Source organism: Ipomoea triloba, chromosome 14 (genome assembly GCF_003576645.1).
Source record: "Ipomoea triloba cultivar NCNSP0323 chromosome 14, ASM357664v1".
In the NCBI taxonomy this organism is placed as follows: Eukaryota; Viridiplantae; Streptophyta; class Magnoliopsida; order Solanales; family Convolvulaceae; genus Ipomoea; species Ipomoea triloba.
The window spans coordinates 21,217,500-21,234,808 of NC_044929.1; the positions used below are offsets into that span (position 1 = coordinate 21,217,500).

At 33.0% G+C, this 17,309-nt stretch overlaps 1 protein-coding gene across 1 annotated transcript; it reads left to right on the forward strand.

Moving 5' to 3' along the window:
- The first annotated feature begins 10,224 nt into the window (after positions 1-10,224).
- On the forward strand, positions 10,225-16,877 carry LOC116004476 (protein TIC110, chloroplastic). The gene is made up of 15 exons (XM_031244538.1): positions 10,225-10,757; positions 10,848-10,907; positions 11,214-11,337; positions 11,463-11,531; positions 11,637-11,735; positions 11,949-12,015; positions 12,297-12,361; positions 12,957-13,051; positions 13,303-13,430; positions 13,553-13,653; positions 13,861-14,077; positions 14,448-14,602; positions 15,067-15,192; positions 15,347-16,318; positions 16,415-16,877. The coding sequence occupies exons 1-15, from the start codon at positions 10,225-10,227 to the stop codon at positions 16,655-16,657; spliced, it is 3,054 nt and encodes a 1,017-aa protein (XP_031100398.1). The 3' UTR covers positions 16,658-16,877.
- The last annotated feature ends 432 nt before the right edge of the window (positions 16,878-17,309 follow it).

Here is a 17,309-nt window from a genome sequence, read left to right on the forward strand (position 1 = left end):
TCAAGTGTTTATGGCCCTGTTTGGTAAATAATCAGCCTATCAGCCAATTTTGGCTTATTTGACCGCTATTAGTTGTTTGGTTAATAAGTTTTTTTGTAACTCCAAAATGCTAAAATTCAAAAGGCTACTCAAAGCAGCATTTTCAATTAGCTTTTTGATAAAAGAAATTATACCAAACAGTTATCAGGTAACAGCTAATTTATCAAACAACTTTCTACAATCAGCTAATATTATCAACAAACCATACCTTCTAACCCAAACACCTACTTAAGTGTGCATTGGATAAATTTCACAGATACTAATAAGTTTTATAATTGATCTATTAATTAATTAAATGTCGAGTATGTGGAGTGTGAATCTCGTACCTAAAAGTCATGAGTTTGAGTCTTGTCAATACTTTTTCGATCAAATGTCAAATTTACCTCACCTCTTCCCTGTGAGTTATTATATTAGACTGCACATCTTCAAATAGCTCAGCGGTTATAAATTTCCCTAGTCATATTGGTTCTTAAATCCTAAAAGAGAACAATTGGGATTCATTCAATTTGAGAAAATTACGTCGGTCCATGTGTCTTCCGCAAGGGCAGACTAAACATAACCACAAATGTCTTTGCATAACAGGAATATCTTTGCATGCATGTACAGTATAATTAGTGTGCCAATTAATAATTGGGCTGCCTTTTGTTCCCATCAAAGCGCAGAGATTGCCGCAAGATTCATGACACGGAAAAATAGGCAATTAGTGCAAACCCTGATTCAATATAATAAAATTTAATTTCATAAAATACATAATTTATATTCATAATGCAACAAATTATATAGCTAAGGACACATAAACATTTAACATAATACATATAAACATAAACACGATATTTTAAAATAAGTACATACAGAGCATGTGTATTATGTTATGAATTTACGTGTCTTTGTCTATATAATTCTGTACATTATAAATTTCAATTTTATAATGTGTATGTGTATTATGTTAAGTGTTTATGTATCTTCATCTATATAATTATGTAACATTATGAACATAAATTTTATATCTTATGAAGTCAAATTTTGTATATTGAACCAGTACCTACGATATAACGATTGGAAAAAATAACGTTATATTGCGTCGTCAATACTTATGTCTTACGTATCTGTCAATAATGCTTTTATATTCGGTCTTGTGTCTCGTCAATCGGTCATACATCGTCAAAGTCTCAAAGAGAAAATTTAATTCCCACTTTGACGGACTTGAAGGGTTAGTGACATGGTCCAATTCTCTTAACTATGAGAAATCATGGCAATTGTGTGGCTACCTTAGCTTCAACCCGAGTCCGTCAGTTTCACTCTCGTAGACTTAAACCAAGTGTTTAAATCGGCGGGATTTAGTTAAGCAATTAAAAAAATGATGAGATTACAGGCAAATAAGTCCAATGTAATTAGTGTAATTAATAATTTACCAACAAAAAAAAGTCCAATGTAATTAGTGTGCCAATTAGTAATTGTTGTAAAAGTATTGTTTTTTTATTAAAAATTAAAAATATTATATTTTCCTTTATAAATAATGTTGCACTTATAAAACAAAAGTATTGCTTCAATCATTTTAATATTGCATTTGCTAGTATAAATATTATGTTTCATCTTGATCGACTCATCTCACACAAATTTTTGTCTAATAATTATAGGGTTATTTAGGGTGTGTTTGGTTCGCACTTGGGAATCCGAATCGGAATAGATATCAAATACTTGATACTGATAATGAGTTTTGGTGAAAGTATTTTGTATGTTTTGTAGTAGGGTAGAACAAGAATGACTATTAATAGTTGAGAAAGTGGCTAAGGAGAAAGGGAAGAAACTCTTATTTTATTAGGGAATGTATTTTGCAATTAAGAGGGTAAAACTCATAGTAATATTCTAAAAATCTGTCAACCAACCAATAATAATAACCTTGAGATATTCCTGATAGTTAAACCTATCAACCAAACATACTTTTTGATACTTTCAAAGTGCAGAGAATGTGGCAAGATTGATGACACCAGAAAAACAACATTGTATTGCGTCATCAATACTTTGATCCTGTGTCTCGTCAATGTATCTTCACTATCTTGCATTCTAAATTCGGGGGTGTATTATTGAACGAAATTCTTTTTTTTTTTTTCTATAATAGGTTGTAAATTACACGAAAAAATATTTTTTTGAAAAATTATGTGTGATAGATTCAATCAAGATGGTACTAGTACAATAAAAATAAAAGAGAAAATTGTATTTTTCGTCCTTAAATTATGGGGTAATTGTGAAATCCGTCTTTAAGTATTGAACATTCTTACTTTTCACCCTAAAATATCATTGGTGTTTCATTTTTCATCCTTTTATTAACTTCTCATACTCACTTTTCATCTCTGAATTATATTTAAGTTGCAAATTTAGTCCCTAATATTTTATTAGTAAAGAGACGAAAAGTGCAACACAAATTATAACTTAAGGACAAAAAGTGAGCATGACCAATACTTAAGAACGAATTCTACAATTATCGTATAACTTAAGAATGAAAAATACAATTTTTTAAAAATAAAATTCATGACATTTTTATATGAAAATTATGATCCACCCCTTTTTCATACTATTTTGGTCTTATTATGTATCGTAAAGAAAGTATTTCTAAAAAGAGACAATGACTTCCCAGTTTCCACGTACGGACTTGAGAGAATAAGAGGTTAATTAACTCTTTTTTTTTTTGGGAAAGGTTACAAATAAGCCATTGAACTATTTGGAAATTAGCAATTAAGCCATCGAACTTGAATAAGCTCCAAATAAATTACTGAACTTAGAAAAACTTAGCAATTAAGCCATCGAACTCGAATAAGCTCCAAATAAGCCACTAAACTCATGAAAACTAAGCAATTAAGCCACTAAATTGGAAAAAAAAATTAACAAATAACATTTTTAACATGCCATTTGTCTATTCCGGTCATCGGCGACGACTTTTCCGGTGACCAACGAAAACTTCCGGCGACAACGGTTGCAGGAAAAGTCGTCGCTGGTGGCCAGAATAGACAAATGACCTGTAAAAAATGTTAATTGAGTATTTTTTTCGTATTTAGTGACTTAATTGCTTTGTTTTTCTGAGTTCAGTGACTTATTTGGAGCTTATTTGAGTTCGATGACTTAATTGTTAATTCCCAAATAGTTCGATGGTTTATTTGTACCTTTTCCTTTTCTTTTTTTTTAATACTCTTGGAATCTCTAAAGTTTTACTATGGAAATTTTGAAATTTCCAACTACTTTTTGACAATCAAAAGGGATGGTAGAAAAGCTAAACACACGCAAAAACTATATTCTCATCTTTCATGGAAAAAAAAAGTGGACGGAAGAAATTGACGTATTTCTACGCATGTTATTTGTGTTTACATATTATGTATTTGTATTTTTTAAAATACTCTCTTACAAGTGAGTATTAAAATCACATTATTATATTTAATTATTTATAATTCATCAATGTTTTCTTTTACATTTTTGCAATTCTAATTTAATATTAAAATATAATAATAATAATAATAATACTAAAAATAATATTTAAATTTACTTAAAAATTGGGTCCCATGAGACTAATGATATCAAATTTGGAAATATTGCAGAATAATATAAAACTTGACATATAAACCTATCTACAGTTCACACTCATTGCTAGTTTACCAATAGTCTTATATGTATGATTAAGATTAGTCATGGGCAGCTCAACTGATTACAGAGGTAAAGTTTAGGATAAAAGATCAGAAATCGAGTATCATCCGTCACAGTGTGGGAGCAACTTTTCAAAATGAGGGGGACTTTTTGTGTGCACCGAGACATGGGGACCCTTTGGGAGAAGATTAGTCTTTCGGATTTAATTTAATTTAAAACTTTAGATGGAAAATTAGTTTAGAAAGTTGTAAATCTACAAGTTCTAGAATCAAGTGATTAGCTCAAAAAGTTTAGACTAAGTCTACACATATAATCTTAATTGTAAAATTTTAGTTTAAAATACTTCAAATATCACTAATTGTATTACATTTCAACATAACTAAAACACCTAATAAAGTTTTAATATGAATTATTATGGTTTGTGAGTGTGTATAATAGTTTGATAAGTGGTTGATTATATAATTTTTTTTATTACTTTTGAAATTTCTAAAAGTGTTATTACTGTTGAACTTTTTTTTCTTTTAGTGGTGAGAAAAATTCATAGTTATTACTATACCCAATGGTGTGCACTAGGTAATCTTATAATTTTCAATTATTAAATTTTTACCATAACAATTCATAACTCACTAGCGATGGTTAAGAAAAAAATTTAGAAAGCCAAGTACATTGTGTAGTTTAATGTTATCAATGTTACTTTCTCTAAGAAAGAGTTTTGATCTAAGTTCTAAATGTAACGCATGAACTTGTGACCTTCCTTATAAAAAGTAATAGTGATGTAATCAAATCTTCCTTAGAAAGTAATAGTGACGTAATCAAAGCACAAAGTACTTAATTATTACTTGAATAAACTTTATGATGAGTGGCTGAAAATTTGGGCAGCAGTGGATAACTTAATAGGTAATGATAAGCATGTCTAACGGAGTTTGTTAGGAATTAGGCATATATGTGAGCATGACGACACTTTTCTACCTATTATATATATTCATCTATGCATTATTGTCAATTTTTATGTATTTAATTTAGTAAATCCATCATTATGTTCTAACTTCGACCACACAAATATATTAAATCAAACATTGTTTTACCTTCTCCGAGAGGAGTGATCGAGTAAGTGAAACATGACTCTCCTATCAGAAAGTTCGTTTAATTTTTACCAACACCATCTTAGTCGTATCGTACATGGTATTCTTAGTGTAATTTACATCTTTTGTGTGGTTTGCGAGCTATTAAATAAGACTATGATTTATTTAGTGCATATCATCAAATAGTGGCAATAGGTTTCCCTCGTTCAAAAAAAAAACAAAAATGAAACATTATTTTATACTTTTACCTTGCATGCATTCAATAGTTTGAGAAAATATGACGCTTTATTTGGGTTCCCTTCACTTGTATTAAAGGAAAAACACACACACACATTAAGGAAATCTTGAATAATTTATTACAGGTGAGAAATTTTAATTTTAATTGATATATTGTGCCAAGCCAAAAGGCCCAAAAATTAAAACACGTGAGTTAGCCCAATGGACTACGATTACATTGGTATGTTCGTTAAATCCAATTTGTGTGATTGAAGCCCAACAACATACAACACCACAAAACAATGTAATTCTAAATATTTGTATGATTGTGTTGTGATAATATTTTCTTTGAATGATTGTGTTGTGATAATATCCAACATAGTTCTTTCAAACTACTTATAGACTATACTATTTTTTTTTTTGAAATAATCATTATTCTTTATAAGGTAATATTTGTTCAATGCTTTCTCAAATAAATATTCTTAGCTCCAAAAATCTAAACTCTCACTATCGGGTTTGAACTTATCTCAAATAAACATCTCAACCCAAATAATCTAAGTTCTCCATCATCGGGGTTCAAACCTATGATCACACTCATTTAGAGATCACATGAAGATTACAGACGGGCGTAATTATTGGGGTCTATTTTGGGGTCAAAATAATCTAAGTTCTCCATCATCGGGGTCTATTTTATTTATTTATTGAAAACCAGTTTTTGTTTTATTATTATTATTTTTTTTTAATCTCTTCTACCATCTTTTCTTTTTTAATCACACTCTTCAAAAGTCACAATAAAAATCTCACTATTGAGGATGAACTAAATAGACATACTACAAGTTCGTTTTATTGGTCATTTCAATATAAACCCACCCAAATAAGCGATAAAACTTCTTTCGTAGGAGTATGAAATCTTCAATAAAGGTTTTTAAAATTAGCATGATTGGAGAGAGCTCGTAATTTTAGTATGAAAGACTGTCCTTTCTGGCTTTCTCTTTCTCTTTTCAGGCTTTTCATAAATTATGTCACATTTAATAAAAATTATTACTAATCAATCCATAACAACCAAATAATGATAACAAAAATGCAGTTTACAACATGTATTAAATGGGCATTTTATATCATAGACCATAATTCACTTATATCAAAATGACTAGGTACATAATTCATTATCGTAAAGTACAGAATTTCATAAGACTATATACAAAAAAATAAAATACAAAACTCATACACATGTTATATATTTACTTATTTTAAAAAATGTTAAGTACATGATTTGTGTTCATAGAGACAAAATTTCATTAGAGACACAAATTCATAACATAAGACACAATTATTAATTTATTTTAGGTACATAATTCATACTCTATACAGAATTTTATAATACAAGACACAAAAACTCACAACATAAGACACATACACATGCAATAGAGTCCACTGTGAATTTTGATCCATGGTATAAGAGCATTTGTAATAGTCGAGTTTTTTTTTTTTTGTGATTTTTTTTAATGAATTTTTGTAAGTGTTATTAGGAAAGAGAATATGAGAAGAAGAAAAAGAAAAAAAAAATCAAAATCTGACAACAGAAAGAAAAAGAGCAAACGTGATACTGCGCCACTCTGACACGTCCCAGCGGGCACGTGAACAACAAGTACCTGCTGGGGCGTGATATTGCGCCCCAAACGTGCTTTTTACGATGTTTGTTTCTTCTTTTTTTTTCTTTTCCTGCAAAATTCTTGAATTTGCAAGAGAAATTTTTGCTTAAAAAACCAGTTTCACATCAGTTGGTTTTATCAGTTTTTTACTGTAAAAAATCTCAAAAAATCCTTTGGTAGGAATGCTCTAAGAATCTATATTATATATAAAAACAAAATCCTCACTTTAAGCTTTCCTCCCAAAACAGTCCTACAATATTTAGGATGCAATTATTTCCTATTTTCCTATTCGGTTTACAATTCTACATTACAATTCCTATCGTAAAGTCCTACAATATTTAGGATGCAATTATTTCCTAATTTCCTATTTGTTGTACAATTCTACATTACAATTCCTACCGTACTACAATTTTACATTACAATTCCTATCATACTAGAATTCTATACAACCTTATATAAATCCACGCAGCATTATAGCGGACCTCCCCACTTTCAAATATGCAAATTCCCTTATATAAATTCACGCAGCATTATAGCGAAACTAGCTTCTGGCATATTGAGCCCCATGGTCATGTAAGCTTTCTCCTTATATATTAATGCATCTCTCTATTTGTTTAGTATCTAAAATATTGTTTAATTAATGGTGTTGTCAAGTTTAGTTTGTCAAATCAACAAAATATTTTCGTATTCATGAACTTTTCATTCTATGGCTAGGGCAAGATCCTCATTGATTCGAAAATTTAATCACCATAATTCGAGAAGTAAAATTACAGGTTAGCGTTATTTTACTATTAATTTAATTAATCTGATGAATATGAATATAACGAAGATTTTGCAAATATTTATCCCTAATACAATTCTACTTATTATACCCCTAATAACGGAATTAATTGCACTAATATTAGTATAATTGACTAATAATTATTATGTTAATTAATCTAATAAGTCTTTGGAATTTTTTTAATAATAATTACAAATAACTCATTCTAATATGGAGGAGGAAGAAAAAAAAAAGTAAAGGTTATATGGTGAAAAGAAATATACTTGTATAAAAGTATAATTGCGCAGATATTAGTATAATTGCCTAATTGCCTAATAATTATTATGATAATTAAGCTAAACATGAGTCATTGGATTTATTTATGTAATAATTACAATTAAATTATTTCTCCTTTTTTCTCATATTTATTTTAGTAATAATATAACTACATAAATTATATTACATATTGATTTTTAAGATAATTGTAGACGAACGATTCATATGTTATTCAATTAATTGAGTGATACTTTTGCACTAATCTTATAATCAAATAAATGTACACTTTCAAATATTAGAATTGTTAATAATTTCATCTTAAATTTTATTATCTAAATATATAATAAAAAAATTTATCAATGCATCACACGGGTAATTGGGGCCACACTTATTTGTTCGAATTCAAGCAAGGATAACATTAGAAAACATAATCGGTCCAACCCATTTCATCAATTGCACTATATAATAGTCTTTGTTATACTTTATATAATTGTATGTTTTCAATTAAGGTTTGCGTAATATTGTAAAATATGGTAATACAATTTCTATTTGTACTACAATTGTACATTAAAATATGTTAATACAATTCCTAATACAATATATTCTTTCCTACTTTCCTATTCGTAATACAATTTTAGATTATAACTGTACATATAATTTCCTGCAATGTAATCTATACTATTAATAAAAATAAAACCCTACATTTTAACTTCCCGCTTAAAACAATCATATACTATAAAGGTTTGTGTAATATTTTAAAATATGGTAATAAAATTCATATTCGTACTACAATGGTACATTAAAATATGTTATTACAACCTATACTATTAATACAATTTCTATTCGTACTGCAATTGTACATTAGTCTAGCTAATCTCAGTGTTAATTGTAAGCAAATTTGTTATCTTAATAGCGTACCTAACTAGAATAATACAGAAGCATAGTTGCTCCAACCAAATAGGTTGTTCGGTAATGCTGAGTCATAGTTAGAACCAGTTGTTTGTAACCCAATGGGGTAGCTCAAGTGGCAAGTGAGCTCTCTTTGTGGGGAGGAATTTCGGGAGAACCCGGGTTCAATTCCCACAAGTGACGATTCTTCCTGGGCCAGCTCCCGTGCCTCCCGGAGCGAACATGGGTGGACCCCGGACCGTTAAAAGGACGGAGAGAAAGACAAAAAGAACCAGCAAATTTGTTATATTTAGCCGGTAATAAAGCTTTGTTCTCCAAGAACACCTATTAATATGCATAGAAATGGTAATACAACCCAAATTTAAATTATTTGTAATAACCTTTATCATTTTTATTATATAAATTTTGATTTATTTGTTGTTTTAAATTATTGATTTATTTCAATTAATTTGTTAATTATTATGTACTTATTTGATTTTATTGTCAAATTAATCAATACATGTGCGACATGAACATTACAGAATGACGAACATATTTAAGTTGTGACTGTTTGTGTAAGACATAATCAATCGGTGAAAATCTATCAAAAGTACACACCCTTGAATTTCTAAATAGTTTGAGATTGTTTGGACTCCCTAATCATTCATTGACATTAAAGGTTGGTGCACTATGTTATTGCGAAACATAGACCACCCTCTTGGTTTTTGCAACGGTACGCCGTACGAGTCTCATCATCACAAGATTGGCAGATTGCATTGTCGAAGCAAGAATAGTTAATGGGACACATGAATGAACCAAAGTTCTTGTCCCCCGAATGTCTTTCACTTCTTCTGATATGAGATTACGTACCCTTCAAGTTTCAACGTAAACAATTTCCGGCCCATTATTGCTTGCATATGCCAAGACTATCAACAAAAGCCAATATCATCCTGATGGCCTGAAGATGTTAGCGCTAGACGAGGATGGACAAGATTCTATTAGTACTACCAATGTCCTCTATAAAGAGGTTTCAATAATGTGTAATTCGAACGGATGATATTATGTTTTTTTTTTCAAAGAGCAAATTTGCCCAAGTTATACAAGTCCTAAACAATAATATATAAAATCCTCAAATTTTCTGCACCAAATGCTTACATCTACACATTAGCTATTAATTCAACCATTATTTGATCAAATTAATGCAAGGATAACATTACAAAACATAATCGATCTAAACCATCTTTTCAATTGCGCTATATAATATTTGATGTTATAATTTCTATAATTATATATACCGATCTAAATATTCTTAAAATATTATAGCAAATCCATTCCGTGCATTGCACGGGCGAAAATACTAGTTGTATTAAATAAATATTACTCTGGTATGACAAATTGACATAGAAGACATGAAAATAAATAATTACACTAGTTTTTTTTATGGAGTTAATTTGTAAATTTATGCAAAATCCAGGGGCGGTTGCAATTTTCTCTAAATTTCAGGGTTACAAGTGCAATATTCAACATTCGATCTATCTTCTTCTTCTCCGCCCTCGCCTTCTCCTTTATCATTTCCTCTACCGGCTCTCACTGTACTCTCCGTTAAACCCTATACCCACCCACCCCCCTAACCCCCTACCCCCCATCCCCTTCTCTTTTCTTCTTTCCATTTCACACAATGAACCCTTCGCTTCTTCTCTCAACGAATCCATCTCCGAACCGCACAGCTCTCTTCTCCCCTTTCCTCAGCCCCGCCCCTCTCCGCCTCACCGCCGCCTCGCGCAACCGCTATCACTTCCGCTATCGAATCTCCGCCGTTAGCTCCTCTTCCGATCAGCCTTCAACGTCGATTAGTTCTTCCGCCGGCACTGCCGCAGTTCCTGTGGAGTCGGATGTGTTCGGAGGTAAGAGAGAGCTGTCCGGCATCCAGGCGCTGGTGGATTCCATGTCGCCGCCGATTAGAATTGCGAGCTCGGCGATTATCTTCGCCGGCGCCGTCGCTGCTGGTTATGGACTCGGATTCCGGTTCGGCGGCTCCCGCAATGCCGGATTGGGCGGGGCTGTGGCGCTTGGAGCTGCCGGCGCTGGCGCGGCTTATGCTTTGAACGCTTGTGCTCCTGAGGTTGCGGCCGTGAATTTGCATAATTATGTGGCTGGCTGTGACGACCCGGCTGCTTTGAAGAAGGAAGATATTGACGATATTGCAAACAAGTCTGGAGTTCGATACTCTTGTTTTCGCATCTTATCCTTTTTTTTTTTCCTGACATATTTTCTATACTCTTACCTCGTTTAGTTCTTCAGGTACGGTGTCAGCAAACAGCACGAGGCGTTCAATGCAGAGCTGTGTGATATATACTGCCGGTGAGTAGGAATCTCGTTGAGCAAGCTTACTTTGCTTCTTTTTCTGCTTTTTAAGATAATATCAGCTGCCTCATTTCTTTTTTGAATTGAAACAGCATTTGTGTTAAGGGGCAAGAATATTTTACTTTCTATGAACACTTGATAATTGTGAGTGCTAGGGAACCAAAGTTTAATGTAATCCATTCTGGTATATGGCAGGATGGGCAAGTATAATGGTGCCTAATTCATCACATGTATGCATATACACACTGGGTTATCCATGTATATTAATTGTCTCCTTCAATTTTGCTTTATTTTTTTTTAAAGGTATGTAACTGCTGTCCTTCCTCCTGGAAATGAAGATCTTAGAGGCGACGAAGTGGACACTATCATTAAATTTAAAAATGCATTGGGCATTGATGATCCAGATGCAGCAGCTATGCATATGGAGGTGCTCTTGTGCTTTATTTATTTATTGTTGATATTACACCCAACAAGAGCAAACATGTAGATGCATTTCACTACGCTTGGGGTGACATTACATTTGTTAAAAACTATTAAATGTTTGACTTTCAGATTGGTAGGCGAATTTTCAGGCAAAGACTTGAAACTGGAGATCGTGATGGTGATCTAGAACAGCGACGAGTAAGTCATCACTTTGTTGCAAAAAAATTGAGTATTACATCTATTAGGTACCTGCTAATTTTTACAATGAATGAAACTTGACCATTCTTAACATTTTCAGTGCAGGCATTCCAGAAGCTGATATATGTTTCAAATATTGTATTTGGAGATGCCTCTTCCTTCCTTTTGCCTTGGAAACGTATGTTCAAGGTCACTGATGCCCAGGTATATGATCTGTATTTGTTTACTTTGCACTTAATTTTTATCTTTGTTCTAGTTTTCTGAATACTTGCTGACATGATAGTATGCCATACGGCCATACAGCCATACCTGATATGTCATATGTTGAAGGGTGAAGTTAAAATAGGTTTATTGTTCATATGGATCTCCAGTTCATTCTCATGGATTCTTTTGCATATTAATGTTTCTGTTCATCAGGTTGAGGTTGCTGTTCGGGACAGTGCACAAAGATTGTATGCTTCCAAACTTAAATCTGTTGGCCGAGGTACTGCATTTTCTATACTTTCTGTTACTCCGTATATAATTTGCTATACTTATTCACTTTGACTACTTCCTCTAAACTTTCAAAATTTCTTTTACATGAAATATTCAAATGTGGACAACATCTTTATCTACTATCCATTAACACAAAAAATTATATATTTGCTCATTGTGCATTGGAAGGTTTAATGCCCTGGTATAGTTATGTTTAATTGTTTTCTTGTCTCAGTTCATGCTTTTTTTTTTTTCTTTACCAAGTTCCTCATGTGCTTAAATGTTTGATAGATGTCAGTGTGGACCAACTGGTCAGTCTCAGAGAAGCACAGCTTTCGTATCTACTTTCTGATGAGGTATTGTTTCAAAATCATGCTACTAATTTTCAGTGTCCTGGAAACCAAAGTTAAAAGGACTAATGCCTGTTTATACATTAAACTATTTCCCAATTTAGTCTCCAACTGTAGTGTTACACTGTTACTTCACCTGAGTTTCCAGCTTCAATTTGGACAAGAATTCTCTCCCAAGTCCCAACAATTGAAAACTGGACAGAAAAGAGAAAAGGTCTTCTGTTAGGGATCCATTTTTAACTCAGTGGGACAAGTTTTGTCCTTCTAATAGTTGGGGAAGATTTCTATGCTGAAATTTGGTCAGAATGATCCCCCAAATGTTGGTAGTTTGATAGAAATGGTTCCCCAACCAGTGAAACTTGTAAAAAAAAAACTCATCCCATTAATGGAACCTTAATATTAATATAGAGGAGAATTTCTATCCAATTTTCAATAATTGGAGGACCACTCTTGTCCAAATTGGTTTTTAAAGTGAATTAGCTTTTTTTTTATATAAATTTCTTCTGTGGTAAATTGTTTTCAGTGTGCCTAATGGTCATCCATAAGCGCAACAAACATAAAAACATATGCACAACTTTCAACAATTTCTTTCCCTTTGCAGTTTGCAGAAGGCATGTTCAGGGAGCATACAAGAAAGCTTGTGGAGGAAAACATATCAAGAGCTGTCACCATATTGAAGTCCAGGACAAGAGCACCGTATGGCTACAACTATCTATAAATCCCAAAATTTAAATGTTTAATATGTTCTTTCTCCCTCCAAAGAGTGCTTATCTAAAAGTTATCTAAAGAAGAAGTTGAAAGAAGTTTTTGCCTTTAATAATTTTTGTTTTGGTTTGGTTTTTCAGTGTTTGTTTTGTTTGTTTGTATTTTTTTTTTTTTTTTTTTTTTTTTTTTTTTTTTTTTGTGGTAATGTTAGTTTTATGATTTGATTTGCATGTGATCCACAGCGGGGAAGCTACACGTGTCACTGAAGAGCTTGATAAGATTTTGGCCTTCAATAATTTGCTAATCTCATTGAAAAACCATCCTGATGCCAGTCGTTTTGCTAGAGGTGTTGGGCCTGTGTCTTTGTCAGGTGGGCTTTAACTTTTTCGTTCCTTATTTTTTGTGCATAATAGAACTTAATTGTTTAAAATTTCAACAGTGACTCCTTTCTTAACCCATTACCTGGAGTTCATATTTAGTTTTTCTTCTCAGGTGGGGAGTACGACAGTGATAGAAATTTTGATGACTTAAAACTTCTTTACCAAGCATATGTAACAGATTCTCTAGCAAGCGGTCGCATCGAAGAACAGAAGGTACTGTATATTTTCTCTGTTTTCCCTTGTTCTCTTGGGCAAGGTTTTTTAAGGGTTTTTCTTTAGTAGTTCTTCCTTCTGTTTTTTGTACACTTTAATCTTGAAAAATAGATCCGTGAATTTGTTTTTTAGTTTAATTTTTGCCTTATTCTGTTTCTTTGTTTAGATCTACATATATTGACCTTTTAGCTTTTCTTTCTCTTGTAGCTCACTGCATTAAATCAATTGAGGAATATATTTGGTCTAGGCAAAAGAGAAGCAGGAGCAATTACATTAGATGTTACTTCAAAAGTATACCGTAAACGACTTGCTCAAGCTGTACGTACTGGTGATTTGGCAGCTGCCGATAGTAAAGCAGCATATCTTCAAAACCTTTGTGAGGAGTTGCATTTTGATCCACAGAAAGCAATTGAGATTCATCAAGGTAATACATATATGTCCCATTATGAGAAATCTTGTATATATGATTATTCCAATTGAATCCAAGCAAACCTGCTAGAATGTGTTGTTATACACTTTCGCATCTTCTAAGATTAAGTTTGTAGTTGCATGGCCTTATTTTTGTGTCAACTTGTGGGTAGAATAGTCCTTTCTTCCCCTGGAGTGAAATAAAAAATGAAGATAGATAGTAAATGGATTGGGATCATTAGCTCTAGAATGTGTGTAAGCAAGGATACATCATTCCTTTTGTAGTCTATGATACTGTTCATCTCAGTTTTCTTTCAAGTCTTCAATTATTTTTCTTATACTCTGTATTTAATGACATAAGATTTTTATGTTCTTTGTGGATTTAGATATATATCGACAAAAGCTTCAGCAAGCTGTCTCTGATGGAGAACTTAGTGATGAGGATGTGAATTCATTGGAGCAGTTACAGATTATGCTCTGCATTCCCAAGCAAACTGTTGAAACAGCACATGCTGAAATCTGTGGTAATTTGTTTGAAAAGGTATATATCATCTCCTCAGGTGTTGATTTCTTTATTTCAAATGGTAGGAAATTAGGTACTGATTCAGCTATAACTAACAAGGTTGGGATATGGTATCGAAGAATGGTCTAAACCTCCATATTATGTTGCAAAATGTATGTTGTCAAGGTATTTAAAAAATGGTTTCTTGGCAGGTTACATTGTCCGTGAGTTCTGCATCCTCACACCCTCTCATCACTGTGCAAATTGGAAAAAAATAAAATAAAATAAAATAAAATAAAATAAAAAGCTGAGAACAGAGAATTATCTGTGTGTGTGTGTGTGAGATTCAGTACTTTCTTTAATAGTTGATTCTGGCAGCATTCTTTATACAACCTATTGCTTTCTTTTAATCATCTTCTGCTTCTTGCTTGTAATGCTGCAGGATTTATATGTTTGTTTAATTATGCTGATCGTTTTCCCCTCCTTTCTAATGTTTCCTATAGGCGGTTAAGGAAGCAATTTCTGGCGGAGTGGATGGATTTGATCCTGACGTGAGGAAAGCTGTGAGAAAGGCTGCTTATGGTTTACGCTTAACCAGGGAAGTTGCAATGTCTATCGCTAGTAAAGCGGTAAGTATGTAATGAGCTTGTGTATGGTTGCCTGTTATACTTGAAAGTGTGTTGACTCTACCATGAAGAAAGTTTGTAGTTTGAATATCTCTCATGACACAGAAGTTTTCAGAAATGCATTTCTAAATTTGTCCTCAACTTGGATGATATGCAGGTTCGGAAGATTTTGTTAAGTTACATTCAGCAGGCCCGAGGAGCTGATAGCCGCACTGAATCTGCTAAAGAACTGAAAAAGATGATATTATTTAATAGCTTGGTTGTGACTCAACTAGTTGCTGATATTAAAGGTGAAGATGAATCATCTGATTCTCTGCAAGAGGAGCCTATCAAGGAGGAAGAGAAGCAAACATTTGAGGAAGAGGAATGGGAAACTGTGCGATCACTTCAGAAAGTAAAACCAAACAGGGAAAATGTAAAAAAACAAATTCAGACTGAGATTACTCTGAAAGATGACCTTCCAGACAGAGACAGAACTGATCTGTACAAAACATACTTGTTGTTTTGTCTAACTGGAGAAGTCAAAATGATGCCTTTTGGTGGCCAACTTAGAGTGAAGAGGGATGATGACTCTGAGTTTGTTCTATTAAGCCAACTTGCTAGCATCCTTGGCATGAGCAATAAGGAGATTGTTGATGTGCATCGTGGCTTGGCTGAGCAGACATTTAGGCAACAAGCGGAGGTGATTTTGACCGATGGACAGATAACGAAGGCCAGGATGGAGCAACTCAATGACTTGCAGAAGAAAGTTGGCTTGCCGCCCCCTTATGCTCAAAAGATTATCAAGAACATAACAACTTCCAAGCTGTCGGGTGTCCTCGAAACTGCTGTTGGTCAGGGAAGGATAAGTATGAAGGAAATTAGAGAATTGAGGGAAGCCGGAGTTGAAATAAACACCATGGTCTCTGAAAGCTTACGCGAAAACCTGTTTAAAAAAGCAGTGGATGATATATTCTCATCTGGTACTGGTGAGTTTGATGAAGAAGAAGTGTATGAGAAGATGCCTGCAGATCTGAGTATTAATGCTGAGAAGGCCAAAGCAGTTGTGCAGCAACTCGCACGAACTAGATTGTCAAATTCACTTGTTCAGGCTGTGGCACTTCTAAGGCAGAGAAACCAGAAAGGAGTGGTATGATATATCTGTGATTTCTACTTAGTTTATTGCACATATCCATTTGTGTCAAAGTTCACGCTTTAATGTTTCTCTCATTCTCTTTGGTGGTAGGTTTCCTCGCTCAATAACTTGTTAGCCTGTGACAAGGTTGTACCTTCAACCCCATTATCATGGGAGGTGCCCGAGGAACTTGATGATCTCTTCCTGATATATCTTAAAAGTGACCCAGCACCCGAGAGGCTCTCGAGGTTACAATACTTGCTGGATATAAGTGATTCAAAGGCGGACACTCTAAAAGAGTTAAAGGATAGAACAGTGCCAAACGAAGCCGAAGAGGAAGAGTTTGTTTTTTGAACCTGCCATCACTTTAGCAGCAGAGAACTAGTGTTTGTAGGCATGAATTGTTTACCACCAGATGTCATATCACAGTTTTGTAATATAACACTAGGATGCTGTTCTTAATTTTCACCGATTCCTCATTTTGCAATTTCGTGAAGAAACATTTATGTTCGTTTGAAATGGTAGATTGTAAGGAGCCATTGATGTTTCAATGTATAATAAATTTTCTTGTCTATCTATTTGTATTTTTATTTTTTTATTTTTTTTTGCATAAAATAGGCATCATGTTTACTGAGGATTCAACCTCTGATATCAGATTTTGAAAGGTATACTATAACGGAGGACACTAAAAATCTTTAATTCTTTGATTCAATATATACAAAGTTACAAACCGCAAAAAAAAAAATATTTTAGGTAAAAGGTTTAGTCTGTAATTTTTTAGGAATCCAATATATATATAGGTGCAATAGGGGTGCGTCATTGATATTTCAGTATTTCCTACTCTTACCAAATAACTTAACTAACATTTTGCCTTTGTTACTCACTTACTTGTCTCTGTATCTTTATTGCCGTGTTTGGTTGGGTAGAAAAGAACACTTCTAAACACACACTCAAATAAGTAGGTTTTCTTGACTTCTCACGTAAGAGAGTAATACTTTTTAACTAA